The sequence below is a fragment of the Balaenoptera acutorostrata genome, chromosome 5, assembly GCF_949987535.1.
Source record: "Balaenoptera acutorostrata chromosome 5, mBalAcu1.1, whole genome shotgun sequence".
NCBI classification, from domain to species: domain Eukaryota; kingdom Metazoa; phylum Chordata; class Mammalia; order Artiodactyla; family Balaenopteridae; genus Balaenoptera; species Balaenoptera acutorostrata.
Window position 1 is genome coordinate 52,688,742 of NC_080068.1, and position 16,969 is coordinate 52,705,710.

Consider the following 16,969-nt stretch of genomic DNA (forward strand, 5'->3'; position numbering starts at 1 on the left):
TTGCAAAATGATAGTGAAAAGACAATCCAATAAAAATAAAGTATGATAAAGCAATTCAAAGAATAACAAAGTAACCAGTAAATATTTTTTGGAAAGTCTTAAACTCAAGGAAATACAAGTATTAAAGGAAATGCAGAAGTTAAGGAAATGTAAATTCAATCCTTAAATTCAATGTAATATTATCACCTATGTCTAGTGTGGATAAGGGTAAAAGCATATGTTTTTGCAATTCTGGTGAAGATCTGTCTGTCTACTTTCTTAAAATTCATTCTAGCAACATTTGTTAAAATCCACAGTATACATATCCTTTAGCCCAGCAATTCCACTGCTGAGAATCTGTTTCACAAAAATAAAAGGACTACTGCCTACAGATTTATGTGCAAGGCTATTTATAATGACAAAAAGCTAAAGGCAAAGTTACCCATCATAGAGGAAAGATTTAATAAGTGATTATTATGCAACCATTGAATGAAATGAGTTACATCTATACCAGTTGTATGGAACGAATTCTATAATATACATTTAATTAAAAATGCAAGATGCCTATAAATGTATATAGTATGATCCAATTTTTAAAAAAGAATTATAAATCCCTATTTATATATGTGGTTTATATGATCACATGATCAGGGAGAAAGGTATGGAAAGATAAACACCAAGCCATTAACACTGATTACTTGCTTAGGGGGTTGGGGAGATATAGAAAAGACAATGGGAAGGAGAAAAAGCACAAAAGGAAAAAACAAAAAACAAATTATGATTTTTAAAAATATATGTGTACAATAAAAATAGCAAGTGTGATACGACCACCTTTATGTATTGTTTGTGTGTGTGCATAAAGAGATATATGAAGGGATGGACACAAAAAGTGAAAAGCTGCTTATCCTAGAGTTCTGGGATTCCAGGTGATTTTTACTTTCTGCCTTATACTTTTCCTCATAATTACAGTAGTATGTATGTTATTGAGGAATAATTAGGAATAACTGACAAACATAATTGTATATATTTAAAGTGTACAATGTGATGATTTGACATACATATACACTGTGCAACGATGACCAAGATCAAGATAATCAACACATCCATCAGCTTACATAGTTAACTCTTTTTTTTCTTGGGCTAAGAATGCTTAAGATCTACTCTCAGCAACTTTCAAGTGTACATTAGATCCTCAGAAATTATGCTTCTAATAACTGAAACTTCATACTCTTTGACCTATATAACCTCCTTTCCCCTCCCCAATACGTATGTTATTTTTAAAATCAGGGGAAAATGCTTATTTTTACTGTAAAATGTAGTTATTTAAATTTTACCTGTGAAAATTATGTTTTCTTTTATATTGTGTCAAAATTTCTTATACATGAAATCCAGAACTGAAGGTAATCATAACTAGGACCTTTTTAGGGACCAGGAATAGAGAAAAGAATGGAGCATATAGCACATGTTTGGGTAGTAATGTGGAAAATAGATAGCTGTGTTTTTTAATACCTTTTGTCTACTAAGTGCATGATCTATAACAGTGTTTCTCGAATTGTAGCACCCTTCAGAATTACCTGGAGAGTTCATTTAAAACACAAATTCTCAAGCCTCTCCAGATCTGAGGACAGTCTGGGAATACATATTTCTAATAATTATCCCAGGTGACCATGAAGCAAGGAACATTGCCCTGTGATATCAAGAATGAAGCAAATCGAGGATGCAAAACCAAGTTAATACAAGATGTAAAGGTCAGAAGAGGATTCTGGTGGGTTAATGACAGGACCTAAATTATGGGGTTCCCCATTGCTTCAGAAAAGGTAGAGGAATTAAAGCAACGAACACTGACTCTGTGGACATAGGAATGGATGTCACTTTAATTGCGGGGAAGCTGGACTTCTATGTTCTAGATCCTCTCTTGCCCTTTTTCCTGGGGTAAGTCCAGTCCAGGGGATGAGAACAGTTCTGACACTTGGAACTTTTAAAAACCCAAGGAAACACATGATACTGTAGAAAGGACAAACTGGTCCACCTTTTCCCCTTCAGTCTACTTCAACAGAACAGACAGATTATTCTTAACCATGGAAGTCAGACCATGTCACACCTCTTCTTAGATCCTCCAACGGTCTCTCTTCTGACAGTAAGTTCACAGTCTTTGTGCTGGTCCCATTACCTCTTGTCTTCATCGTTTAACAACCCTCCCCTCATCTCCGTGCCAGCCACCCTGTTCCCTTGCTGTTCTTTGACAGCATTAGGCATGCACTGACCTCAGAGGTGCTCTATTTATTTACCTACCCTTTTGGCACACACTTCCCCTAAATAGTTTCATGGTTCCTGTCTCATCTCCTTCAGGTCTTTGTTCAAATGTTACATCTTCAGTAAGGCCTTTCTCCACCACCCTACAATAATTGCAAACTTCTCCCCTGCACACACATATTTACACATGTGCATGCTTTCTACCCCCTCCCTTGCTTTATTTTTTCCCCTGAATACTTATCACTATATATGACATGTCTTATTGATGTATCTTCCTTATCATCTTCTTCTCCACTAGAGTGTAATATTCATGAGGGAAGTGATTTTACTCTGCTTTGTTCTGTAGTGTACCCAGTACAGAGAAAAAGGCCTGGTACATAGTTGGAACTCAAAAAATATTTGAGGAAGGGAGGAGGAAAGAAAATGAATGTAAAGGCACTGTGTCCTAAAATGAAATCACAGATGTGAAACTACTTCAACAGAAAGCTAGAAGTATTTTGTGGTGGGAGTATTTGTGACTTTTGGAAATTTGAAGCTCTGGGACGATACCAAATAGGAAGTTATTTTTTTCTCATCTCATTATTATGGTTGAATGGATGAAGTCCATAGTTTAATGAAATAATAAAAAATACCCCTGATGCGAATAACAATTCTGAATATATTTTTAAGAAAAGCCAAGGATTGGATGTGGGGTGAGAGAGAAATGAAGAACTGAAGATAATTACAAAGTTTTGGATCTGAACTACTAGAAAGATAGAATTACATCAATGGAACTAGGAAAGATCAATAAATATTTGTTGAATGAATGAAAAATTGTAAAGAATTTTTTAGGAGCATTGCATGATAAAAGGCATAAATGGGACTGAAGATTTGTCTGAACATCCAAACCAAAGGCAAAGTTGGCATTCTGAGATAGAAAGTCAAACCCTGAAGGATAGCAAGAGAAAGAAGTCCATTTTTAGTTCATTTAAAGGTTTTAATTTCAATTTACTTTTCTGAGTTCCTCCTGTTGTATGTTCTTTTTAGGTCTTTCAAAGTGAGCTGAAGAAGCAACATGAATGGACAAATTATGTTTCTTTTTTTTTTCTCTAGAATGGACTCCTGACTGTAGCTGATTCTTATTTTCATTTGCAGAGCAGAGACGGCTAAAGAAAACAGACATTCCGCTACTGCATAGACTCCTACAGGGACCATCCAAAAAGAATGCTCGCATATTCCTCATGGATAAAGATGCAGAAGAAATTAGCAGTGATGTATGGATGCCATTGCCCTGAATCTGTCTTTGCCCTCTCCTCACTCAGCATCTCTCACACAAATGCTCTGCTGTTTTTGTTTGTTTTTCTTTCAGGTGGCTCAGTATATTAACTTTCATTTTTCTTTCCTGGAATCCATCCTTCAAAGATTAAATGAAGAAGAAAAAAGAGAGATTCAGAGAACAATAACAAAGTAAGTTAAGAGCTTGCACACTGGGTGCTTCGTTCTTTAATAGGTTCAAGGCACAAAATGTGTCCAGTTGTTAATATTCTTTTTCTCCTTATTTCAGATTCAGTACAGAAAAGGCTATCATACTGAAATGTCTTCGAAGTAAACAGGTAATAAAAACAGAGACAACAGTTTAGCAATACAGGTCACTATTGCTAAAACACTTCAACAAAATTAGAAGGGTATTACAACTATTTGAGTGCATAAATTCTATACTTGCATTTATATAAATATATGTGAATTTGAATCTGTAGGAAATTGAATGTGGAAAAAGCTTGTCTCTCTTTAAACTGAAGAGGTTAAGTAGGGTTCACAGTTGGACTGAAGGAACTTGAATTTAGTTTCAGTAACTGGAATAAGCTCGGATACTATGTATTCCAAATAGTTTTTATAGTAAAACACTCAATGAACTTGAATTTAAATGGCATCTTCAGATACCATGCAGCTAAAACTTATTTTAGCTTCAACTGTCAAGAGAACTCTCATCAACTGACTCTCAGAAATGATTCAGAAGTAAAAGCTGCCAGCTCTTAAAATAAAAAATCAGCACATTACTACCCCACCAAGGAATCTGATGGTGATGGTGTTTCACAGCTCCTTAAACTCTAGCCTTTTTATAAAATCTAGGACTATCTCTCTATGGATAGGTGGCTTTGGGCTATCTATAACATCAGAGCTGTCTGTCCTTTGGGATGGAAAAGATTATGGACTCTGTTAAGAAATCCAAATCGTAATTTTCTCAACCTGAGCCCTTCTTTTTTTTTCCCCCTCTGTTCTACTGATGACTTTCAAAAGTGTTCTTAAGCTTTTTTTTTTTTTTGTCAATTGAACTAGTTTTCTTTATTTTTCCAAACAAACGTATCACAGAGATTTAGTGTATTTTGTTGGCTAGGCTAAGACTTGACCCATGATAACCATTTGTTGCTGAATGAATATAGAAGATAATGCAAAGCTTTGGTAGCCGAAGTTGGGCTGGAAATCTGGAGCTCTGCCTTTTTTCTCCAAGACAATTCATTCTACAAAACAACACTCTGGGTCCATCAAGTACACTTAACCAATCTGAAAAAGCACTGAGAATGCCACAAGTATCATCTATGATTTTATTTATGAACTCTGTATTAAAAGGGAGTTTTATGCAGCTCTTTTCCATTCCACTACTACTTCTATTTGCATTCCTCATAAGCATTGGATTAAACTGATTATATTACACACACTATGGGATAAGCTTGAATGTAATAAACCCAGTTGGAAGATCAATTATCAAAATATGAAACATGTTTAAGACAAAGGTATTACTTCTCAGTGTAACCAAATCCTAAACCAGATGAAAGTAAAAGTGTGCTGTGAGCTTTTCAGTCCTAGGAAATCTCCTTTGTGGAATAAGACATGGGCTTGCATCTTCATCCTATTATCTATCAGTTAATAAGAAAATCTCATCTCACAAAAATAAAGCAAATGTAATGGTTAAAATTCAGTATACTTATTTAAAGTAGTGTCAAGTATCTGCCATAAACATGACAAAAGATTCATCTTTAATATATTGAAAGTCTACAAAATGCATTAAAAAATACCATGCCTGGATAGAATAAATAAGACATATGGCTTGAAAAGTAAAATTGCAGAAGAGGACATGCAAATGGCTACTAAGTATGTGAAAAAAGTTGTATCTTAATAGCGATCAGTTGTATTAGTCTGTGTCTAATCAGGAGACAGAAACCACACGGTCATTTAAACAGGGGAAATTTAATATAAAGAATTACTTAGCTGTAAAGATAGAGTAACTATAAAAATGTGAAGAGAACTCCAAAGGGTACCCTAAGGCTGAGGAAGAATACCCCACAAAGGAAAAGCTTGGGGTGAGGAGCTGAGAATTCATTGGAGAAGGTGTGGTTGCAACCCAGTGGATAAGGGAGACATCCTCTGGTTGCCCAGGACACAGCAGGGCCACAGTCGTAGGACAAGCAGGAACAACCCTCTGGAGTGTGGATCAGGTGGGCAGGTGAGCAAAGGGACTTGGGGCTTCTCTGCAGGCACAAAGCCAGATCACAGAGTGTCGGTGTCTGGAGGTCTGCAGGAAACAAAGTCTGGGGGCACAGGTAAGCTGAGGCTGAAGGGTAGGCACACAAATGAAGTCAAGGGCGCTGCTGCCGGTGCTGCTAGGACTGGGGGGGGCTGCAGGGGCCATCTCTGCAGGAACCTAGTACAACTCTGGGTATGCCTTGGACTGTGGCATCTTCGAGGCTGCATGGGACAAAGGTGGGGCAAGTGGCTTACCAGATGATCAGCCCCACAAGGCACTCTCTGGGAGCATGCACCAAGTTGAGAAGGTGTGGAGAGTAATGATCTGAGCTAGGACACAGGCCTCTACTGGGCCTCCAGGCCGTGCCACCACAAACCAAATCAAAAGCTACAAAAGGGGTTGGAGGAACCCAACAAGATAAAGAGAGCTGCACCCTACAGGCAACTAGCACTGAAGAAACCACTCTGGGTAGAGCAGTGAAGGAAGAAAGTCAGCTTCCCAGGATCAGGAAAGACCAACTTCCTCCTACAGTGTTTCTCCAGTGCCCCCTACTGACAAAGCATGACATCATGTAAGCTGCAAAGGAAGCATATAGAAAGGCTCCCATGTACATTTTCACAGACAACAACAAAGAGTGAATTTGGGGCAGAGGCGCAATAAAATAACTGGCGTGTCAACAAAATGCAAAGCGAAGGAAAGTGAAATTCATCTATTAAAGAAGATTAAGAAATGATAATATTAAATACTCAACAAACTACAATGAGATGGGCACTTAAACTACTGGTAGAAATACAAATGAATATAACTTTCCTTGAAAGCAATTTAGTAATAAGTTCATCCTATAATTCTACTTGTAGGATCTTATATGAAAATAATCAGATATAAGATGATTATTATTTATTGTGATAAAAGGAAGTAAATAGCCTAATGTTCAAAAATAGGAAAAAAAGATTAAGGAAGGAAAGAAACATTTACCTATAGAATGTTATGCAGCTCTTAAATTGTTTTCTAATAAATTTTAATTATAAGAGTAAATTCTCCTTATGTATCTGGATAAGAATATAGATACAATATCCAAAAGTTTATTACCCATAAGATATATAGATATATGTTTATATATGTATGTATATTATTATTTGTACATAAACACTACAAACCAAAAACATGTTAACTGTGGTTATGTCTGGTTTGGAGAATTATGTATGGGTGATTCATGTTTTTCATATTTTTCTACACTTGTTAAGTAATCTGTAATGAACATGTATTGCTTTTTCTATTTAGGAAATAGAAAATTTATGATTAAAAAGTTGCCAACAAAAAAGTAGCAAGTACATGCAAGCACAGAGTTCTACTAGATGCAAAAAAATTCAAATAAATTATTCAAGTGAGATGTTAACATCACTACTGTGGTAGTTTTTAAATATATGTATGAAGTCTTTGATACTCCTCCTCTCAAGATACGGAGCCTAATCTTCCTCACCTTGCCAATGGGCTGGACTTAGCAACTCACTTCTAAGGAACAGAGGAAAGCAGAAGTGCCAGGCTGTGGCTTTGGAGACTAGGTCATAAAAGTCACTGTGGTGTCCTCCTTGCTTGTTCTCTTGGATTGCTTGCTCTGGGGGGAGCCAACTGCCACATCCAGAGTAGCCCTAGGGAAAGGCCTATATAACAGGAACTGAGACCTTCTTCCAAAAGCCCAAAAGCCAACAAGGAACTGAGGCACCCCGTCCGCAGCCCACAGCCGTGGGTGTGCGCCATCGGCCAGCCCCAGTCAAGCCTTCCATGACTGCAGTCCTGGCAAAGAGCTTGACTACAACCTCATGAGAGACCTGAGCCAAAAATCCCAGCTAAACCACTCCTGGATTCCTGATCCTCAGAAAATGTGTGAGGTACGAAATGTTTGTTGTAGTATGCTGGTATGTTTTAGGATAATTTGTTACATAACAATAGATAACTGATATAATTTCTGAGACAAAAATCTGTTCACTTCAGAGTCATCTTTACATAATACAAGAATATAAACTTTTGTCACAAAACCGTTCATCCTTGTTTTAGGTGGTCCAAATATTTCACTACCAGTTACATATTAGTTCAAATTCAGTTCTAGATAATGTTATACTTATTAATGGTAGAGGACCTGTCACATTCATCTTTGTATACTTTGTTGTACTTAATATGGTGTCCTGTGTATAGGATGTGCTCAATAAAAATCAATTGAATAAAAGACTGAATGAATTAATGAATGAATAAAAGAATGAGTGAATAAATTGTCTAAAATATTTTTTTTTAAATCCCCTGTATATATGCCTCCTTTTTCACAAATCTGATCTAGTAGCTAAAAACATATCGAAACTTTTCTATATGGTTTTCCCTAATATGGTGGTGTATTTTATCATCTCTTGGCAGTATGAAATATACACTTAGGCAGTGTTACTATGGAATTTTGTTTAGGGTTGTTCAACTTGGCTTCAAGAACTGAAGAAATCCATTTGCAAGGCAGTTGATGAGGTGGAAAAGATGGCAGATGTATCTATTATATTGAGATATCTACATGTGAAAGGAAAGGAATAGGATGCAATTCAAGAGGGCAAAACCCTCAACAGCATCCATTTTTCTTCTAAATAACAGCTAAACTATTAGACTGAGACATTTGAAATTGTCCATATTTGGCCTACAAAAGCAGCAATTTTATATTGTTGAAACTAACCACACTTAACATTTGCCTTACATAGATCAACTCATTTAACATCCATTACACTCCTGTGAGGAAATTAATCTTTCAACCTGATTTTAAAGATGAGGAAAGTAAGCCATGGAGAGGTTAGGAGATTTGCTAAGCTCTTTAGTAGAAGACTGAGGTAGGATTTGAACTTACGGCTCCAGAAACCACACTCTTAACCACTAGAATATATGGCCTCACCCTAATTACACACCCTCAAATGGCATCTCTCTGTCTTCACTTGTAATATAGAAATAATAGTACCTACTTCATTATACAGTTGTAGGAGTTATAGGAATAATATATTTAAAGGCTGACACTTTGCACATAAGAAGTGTGTGATAAATATTAGCTATTGTTATAACTAAACTACAATATGTCCTCACCCAACACTGTAGCCTAGGCTTTCACTAAGTCTTACTGCCCACAACTACTTTATTCTTGTCTCAGAACCCACCCATCTGAATCACTCACCATTCACGCTCACACTCTCCACATCTATCTGTTAAAACATGCCTATTTTCTAGTCATTGGCCAGGGTCACTCCTTCCATGAACTTTCCTGATCTCTGTGGCTATGTGTGATCTCAAACTCCTGGGTTCCACATTAGTTAGCTCTGCCCTTGTGACATTGGAAACGTGAAATCTGCCCATTATTATAATTCCTTATGTGTTTATATCTTGTTTAAATCCATTAGTGATCTGGCCATATCATATTCATATTATTCCCTGCAACGCCTAGCACAGTGTATTGAATACAATAGATACTTAAATGTTTATTGGATTTAATTTGCTAGTATGTATGAACATGCTGAAATTACTGGAGTGAGGAAAAACTGAAATCAAGTAAAGAGCACTATAATGAGAATTAAACATTTTCTCTAACCAAAATCATTAATTTAGTAAGCACTAAAATATCACTGCTTATTTTTACTTCATTACACACAAAACAAAAACCTGCAAAACTAAGTCGAAATTATAAGTTCTTTATGTCATTTATGCCAGGATTTCCAGGGAAAAGACTACTATTACAAATCATCACTGAAAGCTCAAGTGAATATAAATATGTTAGGACCCCTTGGTGACAATGTCAACATCACATATCTCGGGTAAAGATGAAAGGGAATACAGTCAGGTAAGTACCTTTATTGTAAAACACATTTCATTCAGTTCATCAATAATCATTTTCAGTAGTGGTACAGATAGAAACCACAAATGGCACTTGGGGTCTTTTTCACTCCAGAATCCCAGCAGCCAGGTCCCAGTTCAATGTGGTAGCTCATTACATCCACCTGAGGTTTTTTTTTTTTTTAATTTATTTATTTATTTATTTATTTATTTATTTATTTATTTATTTATGGCTGTATTGGGTCTTCGTTTCTGTGCGAGGGCTTTCTCTAGTTGTGGCAAGCAGGGACCACTCTTCATCGCGGTGCACGGGCCTCTCACTATCGCGGCCTCTCTTGTTACGGAGCACAGGCTCCAGACTCGCAGGCTCAGTAGTTGTGGCTCACGGGCCTAGTTGCTCCGCGGCATGTGGGATCTTCCCAGATCAGGGCTCGAACCCGTGTCCCCTGCATTGGCAGGCAGATTCTCAACCACTGCGCCACCAGGGAAGCCCCCCACCTGAGGTTTTGAAAGGCCCCTTGGTTTCATATTTCTGTTGCTGCTTCTGAGAAGTAGAAAGCTTATGGCGAGAGAGAAGGAATGGAAGTGGGTTGTAGGAGAGTTACAATAAGTAGATTTCTCTGCTGAGTAGGAAAGGAGAGATTTAGTGCAGACTAGCTAATGTTCCTGAGTAACATTGCTAGTAGCTGAAAAATGGTGTTGATTCTTCTTTTGAATATTAGACATGCATTTCATTATTAATGAAAAACAAAAAGCAGTTCTCAGCAAAGATTGTACATTGACATATGCTGGAATCATTTAGCCTCCCAAAAGAGACTGGCACTTTTTAATCAGTTTGGACCCCTAAAAAAAAGCAAATAAGCACATCTGTGAGAAAGAGAAAACAGCTAAGCAGCTCTGATCCCCAAGCAGAAAATCTTTAAGACTTCCCTTTTGCATGCCTGAGATGGGATCTAATACGCCCGCCTCTCAAGGTCTCAGAATTTCTCACAGGCCTAGTCCCTTAGCTTAAGGACTTAATTAACTGCAATGCCTCATCCACTTTCAGGACCCCAGACCTAGAATAAATAAAAATTTGCTTCCTCCTCACAAAAATATGGCACTCTTTTGCTGCAGGGTAAGAATGAATAATCAACGTCAGCTTCGCGCTGCATTTTAAAACAGCTCTAGGGTAATCCCATGCTAAATCACTACATATTCAGGTATAGAAATTCAAGAGGAACAAAACCACTAAAATTGATCAGATTATCTCTGCTCCCTTCATATGTACTGGTGTAGACCTTGATATTAAGTCCAAAAGTTTTCCCCAATTTGTACCTGTATAGTCCTTATTCAAATAAAAATCATTTGTGGAAGCCCAAGTAGATAAAAGTGAAATCTTTAGCTTAGTGGAAATGGGACGCCTAGAACTCCACTGCTAAGGTATGAACACACACACATCTGAGGGATAGATGACTCGCACTCCTAAGCGCCTCTAGGATCCTGTAGAAAATGGTTAGAAGTCTAGTAATTTAGTTCTTCTTCCCACCTTCAAACAGTACCACACCTAAATTGTCTAGAAAGATTGAAATCTATTTAGGCTTGTTTTTAAAAATACCTCTGGAATTTACATATCCTTACTTCCGCGGTGACCCATGACTTTTTTTGTTCTGTTTTGTTTGAATGTTAATTTATTTCCTTTTTTTAATTCATGTTTTAAAATTGGATAGTTAATTTACAATGTTGTATTAGATTCAGGTGTACAGCAAAGTGATTCAAGTATATACATTTTTCTTTTTCAGATTCTTTTCCATTATAGGTTATTACAAGGCATTGAATATAGTTCCCTGTGCTATATGGTAGATCCTCATTGTTTTTATCTATTTTATACACAGCAGTGTGTATATGTTAATCTCAAACTCCTAATTTATCGCCCCCTACCGCCTGCCATCCCCTCTGGTAACCATTAAGTTTGTTTTCTATGTCTGTGAGTCTATTTCTGTTTTGGAAATAAGTTCATTTATATCATTTTTTAGATTCCACATAGAAGTTGTATCATATGGTATTTGTCTTTCTCTGTCTGACTTACTTCACTTAGTATGATTATCTCTAGGTCCATCCATGTTGCTGTAAATGGCATTACTTCACTCTTTTTTATGGCTGAGTAATATTCCATTGTGTATATATATCACATCTTCTTCGCCCATTCATCTGTCGATGGACATTTAGGTTGCTTCCATGTCTTGACTACTGTAAATAGTGCTGCTATGAACATTGGAGTGCATGTATCTTTTTGAATTAGAGTTTTCGTCTTTTCTGGATAAATGCTCAGGAGCAGGATTGCTGGATCATATAGTAGCTCTATTTTTAGTTTTTTTAAGGAACCTCCATACAGTTCTCCATAGTGGCTGCACCAATTTACATTCCCACCAACAGTGCAAGAGGGTTCCCTTTTCTCCACACCCTCTCCAGCATTTATTATTTGTAGACCTTTTAATGATAGCCATTCTGACTGGTGTGAGGTGATACCTCATTGTAGTTTTAATTTGCATTTCTCTAATAATTAGTGATATTGAGCATCTTTTCATGTGCCTGTTGGCCATCTGTATGTCTTCTTTGGAGAAATGTCTATTTAGGTCTTCTGCCCATTTTTTGATTGGATTGTTTGGTTTTTTGGTATTAAGCTGTATGAGCTGTTTGTATGTTTCAGAAATTAATCCCTTGTCAGTAGTATTGTTTGCAAATATTTTCTTCCAGCCTGTACATTGTCTGTATAGGAGACTGCTAAACTGTCATCCATCTGAAGACTTTGGAGTAAACATTACTAGTCTATTTCTCCAAATCCTGTGACATGCTTTTCAAACCTTTTTACATTCTAGATACTGCTGGACATAACAACTTGACAAGATCCTTTTAAAATGGGTCACCTCTCATCTCTTTTGAAATCCCAATTCAATAATAGTAACAATATACCAGAAAGAATAAAGCCTACTGATGCTAAAAAGAAAAAAAAAACCATCAATGTAAGAGCTATAATGAACTTCTGAGAAATAAAGTCATTAGTGTGATATTAATCAACATATCAAAATGCAGAGAAAGAAGCTCAGATTAGTAACATTAGAGAAGTACAAGCAGTAAAAGACCAGAAAGTCATTGATTTCTGAGCTGCTTTGGTTCTTATCTCCTGCTCAGCCCATTTTTTTAAACTTCCTAAAGATTCCTGAAGTCACTACTATCCTTTCAATGTACTAATTTTTACTTAGGTTAGCCAGAATTTGATCTTATTATTTACAACTAAAGAACCCCAACTAACATACCAGCTTAAAAAATAACTGTGTAAACATATGGGAGAAATAATATTTAAATATGCAAGGGCCCCAAAAGTTTATCACCCGGGTCCCATTCTGAAAAAATACATAAATACATACATACATAAGTTAAGAATGTAGCCAAAAAAACTTAAAAGAATCCAAGGAAAAAAACACAAAATAGGATGTTAGAAATAGTCAATTTTACACAGAGTTACACTTAAAAAGAAACTCTTAGTGGACAGCCATAAATCAGTCCCAGAAATAACTAAATCCAAACTGAAAGATTAAGTCAGAGGACTTTTCAAATGTTATCAAACTTTAAGTTTCAAATCTTATCAAACTTTAAGATGATAGAATATTCTATTACAAAAACTGTATGATTAAGAACCTGATATAATTTAGCGGTGTGATATATTTTAGTGGTGTGATGAAAGTAGATGCTTTATTTGTCAACATGGAAAAAGAATGGTAATTAGAAACTCTCAAAAAAGAAGGATGTACTAGGAAATCATAGTCCAAATATGTAAAACTAAATAAATGTGGCATATTTTCTGCAGTTGATAGTAAGTAAGAAAAAAAACTTCATTTAATCTTGACACTTTTTAAGTGATACAGGATAAGTCATTAAACTATTGGTCAATCCATTCATTGTACAGCTGTAAATAATATTACAGTTAAACACACTATTGAACACTATTTAATACCTTCCAGTTTTTGGATCAACCTATTGACAAAGCATATAAACCTTACATTTACAAAGCAGGATGAATAAACCTAGACAGTGTGGAAGTAATGGTATAGCTTTAAAAAGGAAAGCTGGCAAAGAAATCAAAAGAAGTTTAGACATGTTAATTATGTTTTGGAAAATCACTAGATGCTGATTGAAGTCGAAGGACCAAGAAATAGAGTATAACGAATAAAAGAGCTAAAACTACAAAAATACTTTACCTAAAAAAAAAAATTGAGAGTCTACTGGTAGTATTGTTGAAGTTAAGGTAAGTATACTATATTCTTTAAGTGACAGCAATATTTTAAAAAACTATTAAGGTAATAATGGTAATCACTAGGAATACTAAAAGTGAAAACTTAAATTGCTTACCTTTTGGGAATGGGAAATGTACCCTGCTCTTCTGTCTGAACTCTTGCCATGTTCATGTATTACTTATGTAATTTTCAAAAATTGTGTAATATATCATAAGAAACTAAATACAGTATTCCAGAGTGACCTGATCCATGTGGTTGCGATATCACATTGCTTAATCTGATCCTTGTTTTTTCTCCAGAAATGCATCCCAAGATTGCAATAGCTTTGATAGTAGACCCATCAAGTTGTATGCATAGACCACTTAAACCAGCAAGTCTTTCCCCGTGAACTTGTGTTGAGTCACAACTAAAAGCAGAACTTTGCTTTTTTTATTGTTAAATTTCATGTATTATTTTCAAACCATCATTTCAACCTGCCCAAATTCCTGCTAATTCTTGTTAACTTTCTTCTATGTTATATTCTGTTGGGTGACAGATAAGTATCTCAGGCTACAATTATCATTCCCCACTGACCTAGAGGAGAGAATTTCTGAGTAGTTTTCTCCTTAAAACTGCTGAAGTCTACAATTCACATTATTAGTTCATGAAATATGAAATTCCTTTTCTTTGGAAGATCCAAATTCACCTTGTATGGTTGAGTTTCTTATTTTATTCCTTCTTTTTGTTTCATTCTTATTCTTACCAACATTCCAACATTAATTTTGGTTCACTTTTTTCTCCTTAGAATTTTCCTGCATTCTGGTTTACTTCTCAAAATATGTCTTCCATCTTGTCTAAAAATGTTTTACCCTCCCACTAGCCATAGCTAGAAAGGCAGTCTTCAAACCTGCCCACTTTCTCTTTTAACAGGCAGAACAGATTCACATAATTGACTATTCTAATCTCAGAAAAGAAAACAAAGAAAATGCATGTAGGTCCCTGGAGCAGTTAGTCTAACTTGGAACATCTACAGACTGCTAATTGGCTAAGCCTCTTCACTTCTGGGATTTTGGTTCCATGGAGACTCCCAAAGCCACTAGGTATTATTCATTTGCATTACAGTCAAACCTAGACCTCTTCCACAAACATAGAGGCACAAAGACTCACCGAAATTCTTGATGATAAGATTCCAAAATATTTTGATCATATATTCCTATATTTTTTGCTAAGCCTATTCATGTAAGGTTATTGCTTTTATATTCCAGTCTTACCTTTGTATTTAATGTCCCCAAAATCTTTCACTTCCTTTCATAAATAGGTTATTTTTCAATGGTTTTATTATTTTTGTTACTGTCCTTGGTTCCAACTTCTCACTAAGTTAGATATATAAAAATATTGGGAAGGGAGGGAGGAAACAGTTTATGATTATCTACTTTCACCTTAGGAAAGTGGTTCTTAAAGTGGTGGCCAAACCAGCAGCATCAGTAGCACCTGGGAACTTGTTAGAAATGCAAATAATCAGACCCCACCCTAGCTCTATTAAATCAGGAACGCTGCGGACGGAAAATATTGATTTTGTTTTAACAAGCCCTCCAAGTAACTCTGATGCACACGAATATTTCAGAATCACCTCCTTAAAATAATCATACGGAGATATACTTGGTCGCACTTTATAGATGGTGCAGAGTTACATATAATAAGCATTTCTATCTGAAGATGTTCATCTAGCAAATTTTAATTAACATGATATATTCTTCAGATAGCCCCTATTTTCTCCTTTAATTTGTGGAGAAATCCTAAAAGAAAGTAGAGAGGGAAGGGGAGGGAAGGGGAAAAGTTTGGGCTTTTCAACGATTAAGTTGAAGAGCACCATCAGACAAAAAGTGTGGGAAAAAAAGCACACAGAAATCTTCCTATCATGCTATTGATGAAATAGTTCAAGCAAGAAGCATTCACACTCAAGAGCAAGAACACTTCAAGAAAATTCCTTTGGGAATTTTTAGGCACAGGCCCTTCTGCAAAAATGTTTATCTGTGTGGATATGGGGTTGTTACTCAGGTAGAGATCTGTTTTCTGAATGTTTTACAAAAAAGTGAAAAGGGCTTTAAAGTAAATAAATGGGCACTTGTGACTATTTTCATTTTGTGTATCAGCTGGTCTGGGAGTCAGCAAAATTTTTTTGTGAACTGCCAGATAATATTTGGAGCTTTGCAGTTCATTCAGTCTGTCACAACTACTCAGTCTTACAACTACTCAATTCTGCTGTTGTAAAAAGCGGCCATAGACAACACGCAAATAAATGGGCAAGGCTGTGTGCCAACACAACCTTGTTTACATAAACAGGGAGTGGAGCTGAGTTAGCCAGAGGGCTGTAGTTTGCCTACCTTTGACTAGACCATAGATATATGACTTTTAACATAAGCACATGTACAGTTTAGGTGAAAAAGTAGAAAAGAGCCACTGAAGGTAATTGAGGCATTCATGAAAATTGTTACCTGTGAAAACGTTTCCCTGGGCCACTGCTAAACCTAGTCCCAACTAGGACTAACTAGCCCCAGCCTGTTTTGACTGTAAAGCCTGCTATATTATATATATTTTTTGAACCACACGCTTGCATTCTTCTACTCGGATACTATTACCTACTATATGCTAGTTTCTGCTTCTCAAGTCATGTCCCCAGCAGAACGGTCCATCCCAGGTCCCCTCCATGAATTAACATGAATTTTCTGTGCCACACAGGGATGGTAGGATTACCATGCTATTCTTAGAAATTTAAGTCATACAACGTTACCATCTTATGAAAAGTCATTTGCTTGTTAACTGTATGCAGTTAGATTAGTTACACAAAACAGTCTCCTGGTAGTCAGTTTGGTGTGTGTGCACAAAGAGACACTTTTTTCTGGTCACTGTTCTTTTCTCTTTCTCTTCTTCAACCCCATGTTCTAATGATCTGCCACTGAGAAAATGCAATCCTTTTCACCTAAACCGGTTTCCTAGTTAAGCCCCAAACTACATTTGGTGACTCTTCCTGATTATGCCCCCAGAAATTTCTAGAACGAAGCTACAGTTTGCCCAGACAGGTCTTTAAACTGTTATTTCTTTAAAATTTCTCTATATTTCCAAGGACACCATTTCT

The 16,969-nt window shown here is 36.3% G+C and overlaps 2 protein-coding genes across 11 annotated transcripts in view; one reads left to right on the forward strand and one right to left on the reverse strand.

The window, feature by feature from the left end:
* RASSF6 (Ras association domain family member 6) overlaps nucleotides 1-7,893 on the forward strand; it is a 68,343-nt gene extending 60,450 nt beyond the window's left edge. The window contains exons 9-12 of one of the 2 annotated variants that reach the window (XM_057547031.1): nucleotides 3,367-3,485; nucleotides 3,581-3,678; nucleotides 3,776-3,824; nucleotides 7,016-7,893. In XM_057547031.1, the coding sequence (XP_057403014.1) occupies nucleotides 3,367-3,485; nucleotides 3,581-3,678; nucleotides 3,776-3,824; nucleotides 7,016-7,033 (284 nt within the window). In that variant the 3' untranslated portion in view covers nucleotides 7,034-7,893. Of the gene's footprint in view, nucleotides 1-3,366; nucleotides 3,486-3,580; nucleotides 3,679-3,775; nucleotides 3,914-7,015 lie in introns of those variants that run through there. The other variant, XM_007179845.2, reaches the window with a different exon arrangement.
* Nucleotides 1-16,969, reverse strand: part of LOC103007378 (alpha-fetoprotein-like) — a 100,894-nt gene that overhangs the window by 50,918 nt on the left and 33,007 nt on the right. For 2 of the 9 annotated variants that reach the window (XM_057547029.1, XM_057547026.1), the window contains one exon: nucleotides 9,267-10,026. The exons of 1 other annotated variant lie outside the window; for it this stretch is intronic. In XM_057547029.1, coding sequence (XP_057403012.1) covers nucleotides 9,949-10,026 — 78 coding nt within the window. In that variant the 3' untranslated portion in view covers nucleotides 9,267-9,948. Of the gene's footprint in view, nucleotides 1-9,265; nucleotides 15,207-16,969 lie in introns of those variants that run through there. 6 more of the 9 variants (XM_007179843.2, XM_007179839.3, XM_057547027.1 and 3 more) reach the window with 5 other exon arrangements.